This window comes from Saccoglossus kowalevskii, chromosome 7 (genome assembly GCF_978046115.1).
Source record: "Saccoglossus kowalevskii chromosome 7, keSacKowa6.1, whole genome shotgun sequence".
NCBI lineage: Eukaryota > Metazoa > Hemichordata > Enteropneusta > Harrimaniidae > Saccoglossus > Saccoglossus kowalevskii.
In genome coordinates this window covers 17,909,601-17,929,250 of record NC_140647.1, presented here as the reverse complement: position 1 = coordinate 17,929,250, position 19,650 = coordinate 17,909,601, and the positions used below count along the sequence as shown (strand labels likewise).

General features: G+C 34.7%; 1 protein-coding gene across 2 annotated transcripts; it reads left to right on the top strand.

The window, feature by feature from the left end:
• The first annotated feature begins 165 nt into the window (after positions 1 to 165).
• On the top strand, positions 166 to 19,288 carry LOC100369807 (ATP-dependent RNA helicase DDX42-like). 2 transcript variants are annotated; one of them, XM_078007609.2, is made up of 17 exons: positions 166 to 255; positions 2,135 to 2,408; positions 3,270 to 3,375; positions 4,322 to 4,594; positions 5,117 to 5,221; positions 5,311 to 5,430; positions 6,373 to 6,549; positions 9,317 to 9,445; positions 9,561 to 9,660; positions 10,159 to 10,206; positions 11,405 to 11,502; positions 11,672 to 11,846; positions 12,783 to 12,884; positions 14,492 to 14,593; positions 14,795 to 14,919; positions 15,845 to 16,159; positions 16,879 to 19,288. In XM_078007609.2, exons 2-17 carry the CDS (start codon positions 2,155 to 2,157, stop codon positions 17,035 to 17,037), a joined length of 2,388 nt encoding a protein of 795 aa, XP_077863735.1. In that variant the 5' UTR covers positions 166 to 255; positions 2,135 to 2,154; the 3' UTR covers positions 17,038 to 19,288. The 2 variants fall into 2 exon arrangements, with proteins under 2 accessions (XP_077863735.1, XP_085357331.1); XM_085501205.1 differs by having other exon boundaries at positions 166 to 322.
• The last annotated feature ends 362 nt before the right edge of the window (positions 19,289 to 19,650 follow it).

Here is a 19,650-nt window from a genome sequence, read left to right as displayed (position 1 = left end):
TGTTATCCAATGGTAATTTAATTAGGACGGTCATGACAATCTTTATAAAAAACAAGTTTTTTAGTCAAGTACTTTAATAAACATAGAGTTTTTACCAAATGCTTATTTTTTTGTTATATTTTCTACATATTCACGATCAGCTGTTATTTTGTATAAAGATAGCGAGCCCATGACATCACAACAACAGCCCCATTTCTCATGACGTTTACACAAATATACGGAAGTACACAAAGAGATATTTCGGATATCGTGCTGGTGAGTTTTCAGGTTATTTTAAATATAGTGCGGACATGCATAGCTTATCGTCGTTATAACTGATCTGGTGAGTGCATAATGGGTTTCAGAATAACCCTGTTTCTTTCGAATGTTGTTTTGTTTGGCTGGTGATCGAGTTGGTGTTAAACATTGAGAAAGAAAGATAATGGGTCGCCATTTTATAACTGCATTTAGGTCTTACACCACGTATAGAATATATAGATTTATAAAGGTCTTTCATGTTACGTCACAAGGCCTTTAGTGAAAGATGTTCCCCACGTAATACCTATGGAGAATCTTGAGTGTGGTCTTCACAATGGCTGCTATATCTGGGCAACAACATTCAATATTATGTGGGTAAAAGACCGCTATGCACACTGAAGTGGTGTAAATATTAGAAATAGATGCACTATTCTCAGTGTATATAACAGAAATAGATCAAATATTTGCACCGCGGTGATGTAAAAGGCAAATGAATCCACTTTTCACATTGCAGCGGTGTAAATAACAGAAATAGAAAATTGCACTACAGCGGTGCAATATTCGCACGTACTGACGACATGCTTCAGTGAAGGGAGTATTAGAACGAAGGCTATTGAAAGCAATAGGTATCAGGCCAACAAAAAGAATCGGCACAAATGTATATGCGAAATAAATATTCAAACCTTGGTCCATTCAATCATCAATCCACATACACATTCTACCATGTCAGCACTATTATATACTTGATAGTATTCACCTCACATAACTTGTTTAATGCATCATAGTACTATAGGCTTTGGGGGTTTAAACACCAAATCAAATTGGTTACTTATAAGAAGCCATTTTATATGTTGTCCAGTCACACTGGGGGTAACAGAAATATCGGTACTCCAGATAGAATATCCGTAGACAGTGCTGGTACAAACTTGAAAAGGAGCAATATTTACATAATTTATATGTAGCATACTAAAGACAATACAATAATTGAACAAATATTGCTAATATGCACCTCTTTATATAAATATATTTTAAAAACAATACAAATTATCACCACCCCACTAACTAACACACTTGCACAATGACAGAATGCCGCATGAACTTCACAAAGTGTGTCCAATTTTTGCACTGAAATTTTAGTGTCTAACTATCTCATGCTCAAAAACTGGTACATTTCTCTACCTATCCATCGTATAATCGTATTTACTCAAGTGTCTATCTGGATTCACTCTAGAAATTTTGATTGTATTATCTGTTTTTCACAGTAACAGTTTTTACTCCACTGAAACGTGGAATGGCATATTTCCTAGGAACAAAGCGCTTCAAATTAAAACTGCATAGTCATTACGAGTCATATTTCAATGATTCATAAATGCAAAGAAATGATAAAAAATGCAATTTTTGCTTTGAGTGCACTTTTATTGGAGATGCACTTGTAATAAAGCAAATACTCATAAATAACAAGGTGAAATCTGAATATAATTTTTGTGACTGGATGTGAAATGCTCACAGCAATAGAGAGAGAAAAATTATTCTAGGGAATCTCGTCACTTCATAGACATTTCAGGACACTAGAGTAATATTAAATAATTCTACTTTATTATAGCACCTCCACAAAATATACAACTAGGATGCTCAACTGTTTTTTTTATTCTCTTGGCACTGCGCTATAATGGGTGCAATATATTTTGAATTCTACAAATGTGCAGAAGAAATTAGAGGTTAGGATCAGTGTCAGTGTATTGCCAGTGTTTTGGTTAATGTTTCTGCATGGTTTAATTTGGGGTTTGAGACATTGTTAAAATAAATTTTTACCAGTGTTGTATTTAAAATCGCGGTGTACATCTAACGTCCCACCCTTATTCTGAACCAACGCATTCTTTTGTTCTCATTCATGCAGAAATACACTGCAGGACTGAGATGTTCCATAAAGGAGGACCAGGAAAACAACGAGGATTTGGCTTTGGAGGATTCAGCATGGGTAGGAGGAGAGATGAACCTCCATCACCACCACCTTCGTCATCCTCTTCTTCCTCCAGACCCACATCTTCATTGTTGTCACGGAATATGCCACAGTATCCAATTAGTGCAGGCGGAGGTGCCCCATTTATACTGAAGAGCACAAGGCCTCTTGCTGACGTTGTGGAAAGAAAAAGATATCAAACAGAACAAGAGTAAGTCAAACTAAAAAAAGGGACTTAATTTGAATGCCTTATAAAACGCATGGTTTTCATATTGCATCATGAATTTCTATGCGCTACAAAGATATACTTGAAAAGATGTAGTGCATTCATGTTAACCACAATTGATGTGATATAAGAGCCAATGTTTTGCATCTTTTTCTAAAACCCATATTTGATATATGCAAGAGCAGCTAAATCCAAGTTAGAAATAAAGTTAGTTAAAACAATGTTTTGGCCACTAGCTTGATGCCTTAAATAATTAACACTGATCTACTTTTACTGTGGAGAAGTAAAGGAAATCTCATAGTTAAACATTACACATAACGATAGTTTACATATTCTATAGGAAGGGGAATATTCACTGTTAAATATTTTGTTTTAGCATTATTTGATATCCTCTATAATACTTTATTTTTGCTTGGAATTAATTTTCGCTGAAGGAATGATTCAGTAAAAATTAAATTCCAGCGAATATACTTTTTTTTCTATATTTAACTGCGGAGGAATAAACAGATCTGTTTATATCTCCAAGATTTAACATTCAACTTGTCAAAAGTCATTCCATACAAAACACCCAAAAAGTCTTTTCAGAGAAAATTAATTCAAGCTAAAATAATGTATTTTACAGTATTTTTTGATACGTAGAAGATTTCTTTCTTTGTTTTGTTTTGTGTTGTTTTGTGCTTGTGGTGGGGGTAGCATTTTTATTGGTCAAGTTACTGTACCAATAGAATACATGCATGCTTATCAGTGGAATGGAACATACGCTTAAAAACTATATTTTTGTACTTCAGAGAACTGATAAAGTTTACTTCTTTTTATTCTGTACAAAGTTCAACTTTTTCTTTGCAGTTATTTTGATGACAGTGATGAAGACTTGTCTGCATCTAGGAAACAAGCTGACGTTAGTGATGAAGAAGATGAAGATCCTTTGGATGCTTTCATGGCAGGATTGGAAGTAATATACTTGTTGAATATTAAGTGATAAACAAACAAACTTTTGGTGCGAAGTTTAGTTATTAGGTATTCAATGTTGCTGAATTGTGAGCTTGCCCTTTTATGGTACTGATTATTTTGTCATTTCCACTGATTTCAAATGATCAAATCGATAGAACCACAATGATAAAGAGAAGTTAAAGTAGCATTCTCACTTTGTATTATACAAAGGACACCTCCCACTGATTATCGTGATCACCATGAATAACGATAAAATCATTTGGTTTGGTAACAAATCCTGAAAAAAAACATTGAAGCACTGAAGCTGGTATGCACTAAAGCAAGCAAGCATGCACACATGCACACACACACTGAAGGGTCACGGTGTGGTGTTAATTACCAAATGAAACATACTTTTCATTGTTGTAATCATAATACTATGTAGGACAAATGTGACAGTGCGAGTTAGGTGCAAGATTGTGTTTTTTCTATTAGGGTGGCAGCTGGACTATGTGTATTATCTGGAACTAAATCTGAGTAATGTGATAAATACAGATATATACAAGATTTAGATGATATAAATATCTACAGCTAAAACAGGGGGACAGGGTCTTGTTAAAAATATTTGGACACACTATTGCCACTATATATCTTGATATTTAGATAAAATCTAAATATCGCGTCATGTATGTATACAAAATGAAATAACATGATCGAGAATTGACAACTCACAACACAAAATTCATATGAGGTCTGTTAAAGTCTTTGTGTAGTTAACATGTAATTGGTCACCATGCCTGTTATTATGAGTAACAATTAAATAAATAACATAAACATCATTTTAAAATACCTTGTAAACAAGGTTTCAAATCAAGGTTTTATAATGTTTAAATTGTAGATACTCAACCATAGTCATGCATCTTTAAAAAAATTCCCTTGATAACCATTGGAATTCCATTTTTCAACAGAATGATTTACAAAAAGAATCCAAAGGGAAAGAAGCCGAGAAAGAGGAAGAGGTAATAGTTGAAGAAAAGGTTAAAGGCGTGAAAGGAACGAGGCAAGATATTGAGGAGTTCGATGATCATGAAACATATTTTAAATACATGGAAGACAATCCTAACGCTGGTTTACTGATCACGGATGACGATGATGAGATTGAGTATGATGAAGATGGAAATCCGATCATACCAGAAAAAAATAAAATAATTGATCCACTGCCGCCTATTGATCATGATGAGGTGAATACTGTTGGACTTGTTTGTGTTAACTGTTATTCGTCATTCTTATCTTGAAACTCCAACAAGGGATTCTGGATATATACATGAGATATATGCACACTAAAAATTCACTTCAGTCATTCTCAAGTTATAGATGAAATAATTTTCTCAATTCTTCACAACAGTGGCCATGATGTCACACTTTACCCACAATTCTTTGCCGGAGAATCAAATGGCGGACTACATGATACCGTACTAATGAAAAGTCGAATATCTAGAGAATGAAATGTAATATAAAAAATCTGTAAATTGTATTTTACCTACTTTTGTGGAGCTCTTTCATCTGGAAGTATTATGTTGTTTGGTTGGTCTTCCCCTTTTTTGTTGTACGAAAATAACCACTAAATAGTGACATCATATTTTCATGATTACTATTGATTGATGACATCAGAGTTTTCTGGTCATGAATAAATGATGACATCACAGTATCACAAATAATCAAGATGACTTCTCACACTAAAAATGTCTGTCTTCCGTTCCCAGATTAACTATTCAGATTTTAGTAAAGACTTTTATGAAGAGCATGAAGACATTTCCCAGTTGCGATTCAGTGAAATGCAAGAACTACGCAGAAAGCTGGGGGTTAAAGTAAGTAGAAATGCTATTAAATTGCTATCATATATTATCTGAGTTTTGCTTTGATATTTTATGACTTTATTGTGTATCTTGTTTTACAGGTATCTGGTTATGATCCTCCTAAACCAGTGTCTAGTTTTGGACATTTTGGTTTTGATGAACAGTTAATGCATTACATCAGAAAATCAGAATATTCTACTCCAACGCCGATCCAGGCCCAGGTAAATGTTTATATTGAAAAACTTACAGTTTGAGATTCTAGAACAAACCCCCAATCTGTTAATTCAGAAAACTCTCTCCACACTGCTATGCTTGTATGTGTTTAAGGAATTTGTAAGAATCATAATCCGGAAACTCTCGTGGTAGATTTCGTCAGTCTTTTAGTTAGAAAGCATACTAAATGTATTGTAAGATGAGAAGAACCAAACCAAACTTCAGAGACTTGTTAGTATTTTTGAAGAGAGTCTATCAGATTGAAAATAACAAAATAACACACTGGTAGCCAAAATTCTTCATCCAAAAATGTATGGGATAAAAAAATATATTCGCTGGATTTTATTTTCACCGAATCATTCCTTCAGCGAAAATAGTGAAAATAAAAATTCTGAGCAAAAATAATGTATTTTACAGTATTCCATAAATGAGTTGATTTTATTATTTTCTCTTGAATCTTGGCTGAAAGAAAGAAATGACAAAGAAAAGAATTCAAGAAAATTGTCTTACTTTTTGGCATATTTCTTGAATACAAGATAACAAAAGTTCCTGTACATATTTTGTTCTATGATTAAATGTATAAATGCCCCTCTAATTCATTTGTGGAATTCCTAATCTCAAACACAATCCCATTTTACCACCTTCTGTATTTTACAGTATATATATTCTCAGTTAAATATTCTAAGTGTTCACTAAATTTTAGTATGTCTGAATATTGATTACAGTTTTTGCTTCCACTTATTGTGTAGCCACCTTTACAACATAAATAATAAAACAGTTGGTGTAATTGTAAAGAAATAACACAGGTTGTTACTTTCATTAAGACAGTAAAAAGAACCCGATATTCTAGTCAGAATACAATATATATGTTATCCATTTTTAGAATTGACACTGTTGTTGCCAACCACAGCTTGAATTGTACTAACATTTGACATTGTTATGAAATTCAGGGTGTACCAATTGCAATGAGTGGTCGTGATATTATCGGTATTGCTAAAACTGGTAGTGGGAAAACAGCAGCATTTATATGGCCATTGTTGATTCATATCATGGACCAGAAAGATATTAAACCTGGCGATGGTCCAATTGGATTGATATGTGCCCCTACAAGAGAACTTTCACAGCAGGTAATTTAATAATTTCTGAAAATATGAAGTGCTGATCTGATTCATGCTTTCTGTCCTTGCTGGTATGTATGTGTGGAACATCGTAACTTTATTTGGTTTGATTAGTCTCTGTTCGGACGTAGTCCGAAAACGGGGACTTATGGTTTGCCCTGTGTGTGTCCGTGCATCTGTGTGTGTGTCCGTGTGTCCGTGGTTCGTGCGTCTGTGATCACCTGTATCTCGAACATGCATGGACCGATTAAGTTCAAACTTCACTCATACATCACACATTATATGGAACAAATGCACATGCATTGTTTTCATGATCCGATTAACGAAAGCCGAATAGCGGCCATTTTAAGGCCGGAAATGCATCAAAATCGCACATTTTCACCATTCCGGACCCGGATCTCAGTTATGCATGGACGGATTTTGTTCAAATTTGGTACATACATTAAATATAATAGGACTTTGATGCATGTCATTTTTTTTTTAAATCGGGTTTGAAATGGCCGACTGGCGGCCATTTTGTTTTAAAGAATTCAGTTCTGGATCCGTATCTGAGACATGTCTGGATTGATCGAGTTCAAACTTCACACACACAAGGTACATCATGTCACAAATATGTATGTGCATTTGTTTCATGATCTCATTAAAGATAGCCAAATGGCGGCTGCTTTAAGGCCGAAAATGCATTGAAATCGCACATTTTCACCATTCCGGACCCGGATGTCAGTTATGCATGGACGGATTTTGTTCAAATTTGGTACATACATTAAACATAATAGGACCTTAATGCACGTCTTTTTTTTTTTGGGATCAAGTTCGAAATGGCCGACTGGCGGCCATTTTGTTTTAAAGAATTCAGTTCTGGATCTGTATTCGAGACATGTCTGGATTGATCAAGTTCAAACTTCACACACACATGGTACATCATGTCACAAATAGATATGTGCATTTGTTTCATGATCCGCTTAACAATAGCTGAATGATGGTCATTTTAAGGCCAAAAATGCATTAAAATCGCGTATTTTCACAATTCCGGAACCGGATCTCAGTCATGCATGGATGGATTTTGTTCAGATTTAGTACAATGTGTTGTACATATGCAGGTGCATTTCGGATCAGACCACTGAAAGTGGTCTGAGATTTCGGTCATGATCTGCTTTGAATGTATATGTCACTCAAATGTGAACGGAACAGGGACATGTCATTGACAATGACTTGTTTATAAGTGTTAATTTTTATTTTTGACTCCCGTGTGCGAAGCACAAAAAGGGAGTCTTGCAGTTAGTGTGTCTGTCCTGCGTGTGTGTGCGTGTGTGTGTGTGTGTCTGTTCCACTGATATCTCAAGAACCATACATTGATTTTTGATGAAACTTGGTGCATAGATGTTCTGGGCCAATGCGCAGATTTGATTAGGTTTTGGTAAAAATCCATGCATATTAATTACCTAATTTTCATGATAATTAGCTGATTTTTAGCTGTTCCATGACTGTTCACTGATATCTCAAGAACCACTCATTGGATTTTGATGAAACTTGGCACACAGATGCTCCAAACTAATGCGCAGATTTGATTAGTTTTGGGTGAAAATCTGTGCAATATTAATTACCTAATTTGCATAATGATTAATCAATTTTTGGCTTTTCCACTGATATCATCACATTTCAATAAAACTTGGTACATAGATGTCACACTGCACAAACCTGATAGTTTTTAGGGTAATATCAGTACATATTAATTACCTAATTTGCATAATTAATTAATTTTCAGCTTTTGATATTTCAAGTAGTAATCATCACATTTCAATAAAACTTGGTACATAGATGTCATAGGACACTGCACAGACCTGATAGTTTTTAGGGTAATATCAGTACATATTAATTACCTAATTTGCATAATTAATTAATTTTCAGCTTTTGATATTTTAAGTAGTAATCATCACATTTCAATGAAATTTAGTACATACCGGTAGATGTCATAGGACACTGCACAGACCTGATAGTTTTTAGGGTAATATCAGTATATATTAATTAGCTAATTTGCATAATTAATTAATTTTCAGCTTTTGATATTTCAAGTAGTAATCATCAAATTTCAATGACACTTGGTACATAGATGTCATAGGACACTGCACAGACCTGATAGTTTTTAGGGTAATATCAGTATATATTAATTAGCTAATTTGCATAATTAATTAATTTTCAGCTTTTGATATTTCAAGTAGTAATCATCACATTTCAATGACACTTGGTACATAGATGTCATAGGACACTGCACAGACCTGATTAGTTTTAATTGGATATTAATTTCCTAATTTGCATAATGTTTCACTGATATATAAAGAACCACAAATTGGATTTTAATGAAACTTTTAAAGAGAACTATGCAGAAACCCAATTAGTTTTTGGTAAATATTTATGCTTATTAATCACATAATTAACATAATTAATTAACACTGATATCTCAATTACTGATCATCACATTTGAATAAAATTTGGTACATAAATGCTCTAGGACAATAGACAGGCCTGATTAATTTTGGGTTAAAATTTGTTCATATTAATTCTCTAATTAGCATAATAATTCATAATTTTTTTGTTTTGTTCTGTTCATATTAGTTACCTGATTTACATAATTAGTTTTCAGCTTTTCCATCAATATCTCATGTACAAGTAATTTTGAATTAATTTTTAATGTGTCTTCAATACTCTCAGCACACAGGAGTTCTTTCTAAGCTTTCTTTGATTAAACATTTATAATTGATTGTTTCATTTGTTTTAGATTCACCAAGAATGTAAAAAGTTTGGTAAAGCCTATAATATACACACAGTATGTGCATATGGTGGAGGTAACATGTGGGAACAAACAAAGGCATGCCAAGCTGGCTGTGAAATATTAGTTGCAACACCAGTAAGTGCAGAATAGTTCTACATAGTGGATTTTTTATGCTAATTGCCAAAACGGATTTTTATTCATCAGTGTTGTTCTTGTAAATATGTTGTTTTTTTTCTGATAACTCCGACAGGGAAGATTAATAGATCTTGTCAAACGAAAAGCCACTAATCTAGAGCGGGTTACTTTCCTCGTGTTAGATGAAGCTGATAGAATGTTTGATATGGGTTTTGGTAAGTACTACGTTGATGTTTAGCTAGGTATTCAAGAAGTAACTGAGTATTTGGTGTTATAGTTTGATTTATAAAAAGTAGTTGTCCGGAAATAAAACTAATGCGTCTTGAAATATGTTGTATATATCACCTATTAGGTCAAAGGTGAAGCAAAACATCAAGAGTTTGTGTTTGTTTCGTAAAACCGTGTTATTTTCCCCAAAGGCATGTAACTTTTCACCCTAACCTAGCACATGATAAACAAAAAGAGTCATTTTAATTATTTTCTACTGGGGTGCTAGACTATAAGCACCCACCTTTTAAAAACATGATTTTTGGAGTGTGGTATGTTTGCATTAGTTGTATGCCCTGTGAAAATTTGTTATCTTTGTATTAGTGCATATATGTACTGGTATGTAAGGAAGAAATCTGTGCATCTGCATTGAATCTTCTGATCAGTATGTGATACAATATTAAAGTGACTATAGTACTATTGATTTGTTTGTGTATATTTCACAGAACCCCAAGTACGTTCTATAGCAAATCATGTGAGACCAGACCGACAAAGTAAGTTATTAATATATTCAGTTCTTGTCTTGTCATTTCAATATAACACCGTGATCAAGAATTGTGTCTTTGTTGCATATTATCTCATAATATTTTCTCTTGACGTCAACGGGCCCCAATGATTACATTCAGAGTATCAATCCCGCACTAGCGGTAATTACGAGTGACGTCAAACTCGTTGTTATGCATATTACTACAGTCCAAATGAATGCAACAATTTAATATTGAATGTGGAATTTCTTGTACACAATATGCATATTCATTGTATATTGTGTTACACTGTGGAGATACACACGTTGTGCATGCGATTTTTGCTAGGAATGTAAAACAGAATTTTGATCATGTTATAGCCAGTGTGTTGTATTGTATAAAGTGGATACATGTTAGTTCATATTTGAAAAGTCAGCAAGAGCTCTCCCGTTGAGCATTTACAGTATCTGAGTAAATAACTATACACCAAAGTCAGGTATATAAATGCAGGTATTCTGTGAACTAATTACAGGCATAAATATTCATAAACTCAAATGACAGTTACACATTGTGAGTGTGTATAGTAATGTAGACTGTTATAACGCATTCTAATCTAATCATTTAGTTTTTTTGTTTTGAATTTGAATGAGATTGATTTCAAATGAAAAAACATTTGATATATAAATTGTTGCAAGCATGTTCAAACATGCCTGACATACCCGGTATAACTAGAAAAAAAGTATATTGTTTTACTGATGTTTAATAGGGGATTTTCCGTACAATTACGAGATCTCGCGAGATGTATGAAAAACGCGCGTCTAACGTCTGCTGCAAAAATCGAACGATTTGATTTTGAACTAGAATTTCTTTATTTCGTAACTCACATTGTCTATCATCAAATGTGGAGAGCACATTATTAAACATGGAAATGTCCCCCAAAATACTTTGCGTTTGTCGAATCCCACGCGATGTTTGATGCCACTACGACGCTATGACCTTTGTTTGTCCTGTTTTTACGTTCGATTTCACGCATAACGCGTGATTCTCGCAGTGAACGGAAAATGGTCTATTGCTGAACTACTGTAATTAGTTATACCGATATTTGTTTAATGGTTATTGCATTTTCACCGTAAATGCTAAATCAGCAGGAAAGTGAATGAAATGTGAAAGCAACATCTCCAGGATTTGGTTTCATTAAATTTATCGCATTTGACAATTATTTTTTCAGCATTGTTGTTCAGTGCAACCTTCAGGAAAAAGGTTGAGCGGTTAGCTAGAGATATATTAACAGATCCAATACGAGTAATACAGGGAGACCTGGGCGAGGTAAGTGTCATTCCGATAGTAGTAACAACTATCAAAACTTACATAAGCTGTTTTTTATATCAATGTAATGCTGTAATCTGTATGTGATGAACACAGTATATACAAATATTCATATACATGTCTGGAAAAAAAATAAAATATTTCCTATACATGTGGTTTATTTCAATAGGCTAATGAAGATGTGGTACAGATTGTAGAGTGTCTGTCTGATGGTCCCGCTAAATGGCCATGGCTGATAAAAAGACTGGTTAGTTTTACAACAGAGGGAAGTGTCCTCATATTTGTGACAAAGAAAGCCAATTCTGAAGAACTAGCCAGTAATCTGAAAACGCATGACTTTGATTGTGAGTGCCTCCTCTCTTTTATTTCATGCCTTATCTTGCAACGCATTGCTACTTCTATGGGTCGTTACTTGTTACTTCTCCATTGAAGGTTATGAGCAGACCAACCTTTATCACTACTGGCTTTTTTAATTATTACATGTACTTGCTCTGAAAACATAGCTTTTACAATTGTTTAAATTAACAGATGTTGTTCTATGTACAATGAATACATTTTAAATAATAAACCTTACTGTGTTAATAACAAATTGTATTGACAACATGAGAATGATTCTGATGCCCAGTGGTGATGTTGAAACAAACTCAGGTCCTGGTAATATACTAAGACCTGATTAACAAAGAAGTCATGTACATCAAGGTTCACTCAGATTTATGAATGCAGTTTCTTGAGCAAGTATACATGTATGACAAATAGTTTTGTTGCACTTGTGTACTCTATGGGTCAGTGGAAGTTTTTAGTTGTCAGTACAAAACTAGATCATCGGAAATCACTTTATGATGAGTTGTAACCACAAAGAGTACATATTTATTCACCTGTTTGCAGATGTTCCTTGTACAATTTTATAATCAAATAATGGGGACTGTGACATTTCATGTCTTGTTATTCCTTGTTTCTCGAGTTTTTATGAGGCAATTTTTTTGAGGAGGGCGAAAAAAAATAAATCTTTTTTTCCATTAGATTTATGTGATTCTCAAAGAATTGTAAGTGGGATCATTGATCAGAGAGAAGAATTTTATTTTTTCGGCTCTTGTTTATTCGGCGGGTTCGCGAAACAATGGATAATAAAAGTCTGGCCTTAACCATATCTATGACTAATTTAAAATGAATGTTGTATTGGATATAATACTACATGTATTCTCTATAAAGTGTCCACACATTTACTACTGTAATTCTCACTGACAATCCTGAATATTGACATGTGTTTTATTGCTTCACAGTGGGACTGTTACATGGTGACATGGACCAGAGTGAAAGAAACAAAGTTATTACAAATTTCAAGAAGCAGCAGATGCCCATCTTAGTAGCTACTGACGTAGCTGGTAAGTGTTATTGTGTAGGTTTGTTTGCATTACAGTGCTGCACTGTAAACCAAGCATCATTAACAGATGAGAAGTCACTGTGTACTTTTTTTTCAAAGATTGTTACCGGTGGATTGAGGTAACTTGCCTATTTTAGAAATGCAATATCTGTAGTGAGGGTTTTAACAAAACTTTGTGATATAACACGATGTCCTGTAGTAAAAGATCAATATGCAAAATCTACGAACATAGATTAATATTCTTCACAGAATCACTGGATGTGTTCTGTTGTACTTGTAATTAATAATAGTACAGTGGCCCCTCGCTAAGTCGCGCCTCGGTAAGTCGCGATTCGGCTAAGTCGAGTACTTGGATGGCTCCCAAAATTTCTATTGTCCTTCGACAGCAGTTTTGAAGTACATGTACAAAGACTAATGTTTCGTGGCATAGTGTTTTTAACTACTAGTAACCGTTAAAGAGACAACTTAACACCCACTGTCCGTCAATTGCTGAGACGAAATGGGTGACGCGGCCTTACTCAAGGTGTCAACAGGGGTGTCGAGTAGTGACCGTACATACTTCTTGGCCGGTCCCATTTGGTATACCTCTAAAAAAACTCGCTACAATGAGTTGAATTCATAGAATTCTGATCTCTATTTCTCAATTGAGCAGCATGTCAAAGCAAAAGCTATCCAGCCTGTTCGTACGCCATAAACTCACGGCGATCGACCGTGTCAAGTAGAGGTGAAACCAAGTTATGGGTTGCACGTGATCTAGCCGTGGTTGAGCCCACTATTCGTGGGTGGGTAAAAAATGAAAAGTAAATTTGTTTTCAAAGTTGACCAAGAGGCGGGACTGAACAGAAAAACATGCGAAAGTGTCCGACAATGATGACACCGATAAAGCTGTTTACGTTTCTTCAAGAACGGTCTGGCAGAACTCCACTATCTGGTCCCATCACTCAATGCAAAGCACACAACTCAGATATGACGACTTTGAATTTGAGGCCAGTTCAGGGTGGTTCTTGCGATGGCAAAGAGGACACGCTATTGACACACGCAGTCTCAATCCAAGCTCGATCTGTGAACATGGACGCTGTCAGAACTTTTCCCGAAAAACTGAGAGAAATTATCTATGAAGGTGGTTATTTTGACGAACAAGTTTATAATTGCGATGAAACTGGTTTATTTTGGAAGCTGTTACCGTCAAAGTCGCAAGCAACAGCAAGCGACCCACATAATATCGGACACAAACAAAATAATCAACGCAATGTTTACAGCAAACATAATCATGATTTTATTCGAATACTGCCTGACACATATGATGATACATCAATTAGCTAAACCGAGGGTTTATATGCGCTTTTTATATGTTTTTCAATGCACGATCTCCCTCTTTCACGAGGTCCCTCGGTAAGTCGCGGCCCTCGATAAGTCGCGGTTTTTGCTTGGATCCCGACACCCGCGACTTAGCGAGGGGCCACTGTATTCCAGTATTCACATTTGAGAAGAAAAGTTGAAAAATCAGCAAGAATACATCTGTTTAACACTGTGCAATATCTGAGAAAATAAATGTGCTTGCAAGCTATCTTGTTTCGTCATTCATTGATCATTGTTTTTTGTTTTCAGCTCGGGGTCTTGATATTCCTTCAATTAAAACAGTTGTTAATTATGATGTTGCTAGAGATATTGATACACATACACATAGGATAGGAAGGACTGGAAGAGCAGGTATGATATTAGGACTTCTATTTCACTACTTTATTGGCAAATACGTTTATGTAGCTGAGCCGCTCAATGCTATGTGTTTCTTGTGTATCTTCTCCAATTGATTCTGTGTTAGCACACAAATCTCCGACCAGAATTTTTCTTTTTTTTTTTTTACAAGAGAACTTGACCAATTCATTGTATTTTTAATGTTATCTAATGTAGGCATCAAGGGTACAGCATATACGCTAGTTACACAAAAAGATGTTAATTTTGCTGGAGATTTAGTGAGGAACTTAGAAGGAGCCGGGCAAAGAGTACCAGAGAAATTAATGGATCTAGCCATGCAAGTGAGTCTTGTCATCACATTTTTTTGTTTAAATATAACCACATAAAGACAACCAAATCTTATTAAAATATTGATGTAAACACAATTGCATAGGCAAAATTACCATACACATATTTAATATCACATATACGATTTGAAAACTAAGGGTTCAGTCGTCACCATTATGTTGAAACCGATCACGTGATGAAAAATGACACATATAGTCATCAGTGAGAAAGGCTTAGCCTCTCAGAGTGTCAATTTTCCCACCTCCCTCGGTAAGTTGTCACATGGTTGTTTCCAAGATTTGTTTGACAAAACTGGATTTCAATGGATGGCACCCTCTGGAGAAATAGGGGGGCTTGTGACTATCTTTTCTCCCTTTCAAGTGAATTAATCTACAACAACGGTATATGACATATGTGCTATCATTGGGCTATGCTTTCATGTCCACATTTCGACAATGGATGTTACAAATTGCTACTAATGACGCAGGAAATGTGTTATTAAAATAATAATTCAGAGAAAAGAAGATCAATAGTTACAACTACGGCATTGTTGTTTAGTTACATTGTATCTAACATGGAATCAATTCCTCATTTAGTATAGTGCTGTGTTCAGTTCATTATTTTTGTACCGTATTAGAGGATTCACTGTAAACTGCCAAATTTTTGGAGCTATGAACTTTTAGGTTTGGCTGATTTGAGGGCAAAATTTCTCAACAGTCACTAACACACTGTGTCGCAGGACCTCGGAGAACTTTTTCACTGCTACTAAATTCATGATTTTTACTGAATTTGCAAAAACAAAATTAAAGCAATAAGGCAGTACACAAATGGCAAATTTAGTCGAGAGGAAACAAAAAATAGACAAATTTTGAAGTATTCAGATGGCATGACAAAAATACATTGACTCTTTCAAAACCATCATGTTTTTGTTTTTTTTAGAATTCTTGGTTTAGGAAAGCACGACACAGGAAGGGCAAAAAGGGAAGAACCAACAGATCACGTGGTCTTGGTTACAAAGAAAGGCCTGGACTTGGCAGTGCACCGGAAGAAGAGAGGCAAAGCAGTGATAGAACTAATTCAGGGAATCAAAGCGATCGCCTCAGTAGTTTTACTTCCCCTACCAGTACAAGTAGCAGTCTGTCAAATAAAACAAATACTTCAGATTGGCCAGAGAGGGGGCCATCATCAGGACCTCCTGTAGTGCCTAAGTTCACAGGAACCGATAGGATATCAACTATGAGGTCAGCTTTTATGGTAAGTTATTAGCTGAGCTTTGTAGCAAAGTGTGCAGTGTGTCTATATCTTAGACATGCATGGACCAATTATATTCAAACTTCACACATGAATCATACATAATATTCTACATATGCACATCAAATTGTTTCACAATCTGATTTAAGATGGCCAAATGGCCGACATTTTTTGACTGCAAATCAAGCATTTCTGGCATTCCGGAACTGGATCTTGACCGCTTACAGATGGATTTTGTTGAAACTTGGTATAAATGTACATACATTGGACATTATGGGACCTTAATGTGTGCCATTTTGTTTTTCAGATCGGATTAAAATGGCATTTTGTTTTAATCTGGATCCATATTGCTGACATGTTTATGTTCCCATCCATATCACTATAAACAAAACTATACATCTCAAATTTTATAACTAACAGGAAATGTGCCATTCATGGCTTGTTAATCCTTGACATAATCCATGCTCCTTAGCTGTTTTCATTTTGTTGTTCAGTTGTACCTGTATGCATTTGCCTATCAGCTTCTGGGTGTCTTAACTAGATTATCATGATGTACCTACCACTGGTTATTTGAAGAAATTTTCGGCTTTATTCAAGCTTATCATAAATATATATGGATAGATAACATATTACCAACATTTGTTAGGTTACAGTGAAAAATGTTTCTTGAATAAGAAGATTTGTTAGATGCTCTTGTTTATTCCCTTTTGTTTGTTTTACAGTCACAATACAAGTCACATTTCAAAGCTGCCAGTTCTAATTCTACCAGCAATACTTGGACGCCAGGTAATGAGGGCAGTAGCCGTAGCAAATCCACCGATCACGGATTCTCAGCTCCAAAACCACCCAAGAAAGTCAAGAAAACTAGATGGGACAATTAAAACCTATGAAATGTAATCTTTCCTGCCATCTTTCCTTTTTAAATAATCATACCACAAAAACTCAATAATGTCAACCTCTCAAAAAATGTTCATATAAAATTTGATGATCTATCACAGAACTTACAAATAAGCTTGCACTGTCTCACTGCATTATTTCAAAAAGGGCAGCTGGACTTACAGCTATGAATTGTTCTTCAATCATGGCTTGAAAAAGTATTAGTTAAAAATATTACTCATTACTGACAGCCAACAATTACTTTTTCAGCATAGTGACAATAAAAGACATGTTTGTTGTTTAACAGATCATTCAAAGTTTGTCGGGGGCTGCAGTGATAAAGCACTTTAAAATGTCCACAACCTGTGTATTTGCCACTAATTTAGCCTGTGTTATGATGATCAAGAAGTCAGTGAGTCATGGTTTGATAGACTACATATGCTCTACACTGCATGAATTCTAGTAATGCTTTTACTGAGGTATTTTATATTGCATCATGGAAAAAAACATTCCAGGCATATTTATAGAAATGTGCTAGCGCCATGTCTTGTAATTATCACAGTATTCATTATTACCTTTTGTATCTCTGTAAGCAGAAACAAACTAAAGCATTGTGTTGATTGTGTTGTGTTCAGCATAAACTTGGTGATGATTTTTAAAACCACTCAACACCAATTTGACTGAACTTTCCAGTGATCTGCCTTGTTCATTCATACAGAAATATACATGTATTTTTTTTTAATACATTTGTTATAAAAAAAATCCACCGAAACCCAGATCTCGGTATACTGTTTGATTCTAAATATTGAACACAAACTCATTGTTAGCTTTTATGGTATGGCTATTCAGTACACCGTACGACTAACTCTGAACTGCAGACTGTTCAACTTCTGTACTTGTTTATTTATTTGATATTAACTGACTTTGCTAGCATATCAAAAGTGTGACATAGAGTGAAATATCCAGGTTATTTTAATCCTTTTCCACAAATCCATTCTTCATATAGTGTGCCTAGATTGAGAGAGCAAAATGTTCAAACTCCATATATCTTATATCTTTATGAGTTGATACAACACTAGATGATGATGTCATCATTAATACATAATTTGACTCTGGTTTATAATGGATTAAGTTTTCCAAATATATCGAGCCTCTCTCAAAAATGTGGTATCAAGCAAATTGATATTTATCCATTAAATACAAATGTCTATTTGTAAATATGGTTCTGTTTACTTAATTTAATTCATGTGTACATACTTCAATGAGTAACATTTTTTTAATGTAATTTACCATACTGCCTACCATTGTAGTATTGATTTTTACAATTCCAGAGCCTGGATGCAGTTCTGTTTTGTGTAATTATGTACATCTTTAAAGCGAGGGAGTCATCACCTGCACATGCGTCAGATGGCCATAACATGTCATTTGCGTTTTTAGTGTGTGTTATCGTCGCTTGGGACTCAATTCCTCGTTTGTGCAGGTGATGACCCTCTCGATTTAAGTTGATGAGGATGCATATGATGTTGCCTTTGTGATTTAATACATAGTGGCATAAAAGTACATGTTTTTTTTTTACCCATTTCAAATTTAGAATATAATTGATAAATGGAAAAGAATACATGCATCTTCATTGTTTCGCTGGGGTTACACAACTGTGAATAACATTGTTTTGCTCCATTTTGGAAAATCATAGGCAGAGTTTAACAAAACTTACCTTTAGAGTTAAAACTGTAAATTGTAATTTCTGTGCAAACTTGTATTTTTCCATCGTCTCTTGTGAGTGGAGTGCTGAACTTTCAGAGGCTTGTCCTTTTGTTTCATTTGTAATGCTTATTTGAAACCAGTATCTATGTACCACAGAAAAATTAACATAAACTTTCACACACACAAAAAATCTACAGTGGACCTGATTTCAGACATTCTGTGGTTAATATGTTGCCTTACTGTTCTTGTGCGATTCAGTGAGATTAAAATCTATTTCCATGTTGGAGAAGTTTTCTAAAATGCTCTCTGTGGTTAATATCTTGTCTTACTGTTCTTGTGCGATTCAGTGAGATTAAAATCTATTTCCATGTTGGAGCAGTTTCCTAAAAATCCTTTTGTCAAACAAATTTAAAAACACAGACCAGGGCCTGGTTTGTAATGTCTCCGGTTGCATCCTTGTTTTTGAAAGTTGTTACTGAGTGAATGCATTCTTTTGTACATAAAACTTTCTATAATAAAGTAAACAACCATATTGGTTTTATAAACAAAGAAGTAATGAGTAAATTTTGTTAGCGAGTGTGTTTATTTAATCGTTTTTCCCCCTGACTCGTTCGATATTGACTTCTGCGAAAGTAACCATGATGTTAGGATTGTTGGTTTATCACTTAACCAATTACTGGCAAACGATGTGTTGAGTAAAGTTTTTTTATCACGAAGAAACAGTATCACTTAGTTTCAGCAACAGATACACGCTCAGTGTCAATTAAGATGCAAACATTGTTGTATTAACTACCTGTATTCTTAGAACTACTTTATTCACTTTGAACACTAGATGGTGCTGTTTGAAATTCAGTTACTACTATACGTTTCAATGACGAGACCAGGGATTATGACTCATCTTACGCAATTTTTGC

Coding starts and splice junctions, on each gene's coding strand:
- LOC100369807 (XM_078007609.2), top strand. CDS start 2,155: ATGTTCCATAAAGGAGGACCAGGAAAACAACGAGGATTTGGCTTTGGA. Junction 9,661..10,158: donor AATGTTTGATATGGGTTTTG/GTAAGTACTACG, acceptor TATATTTCACAG/AACCCCAAGTACGTTCTATA. Junction 11,503..11,671: donor TACAGGGAGACCTGGGCGAG/GTAAGTGTCATT, acceptor TTATTTCAATAG/GCTAATGAAGATGTGGTACA.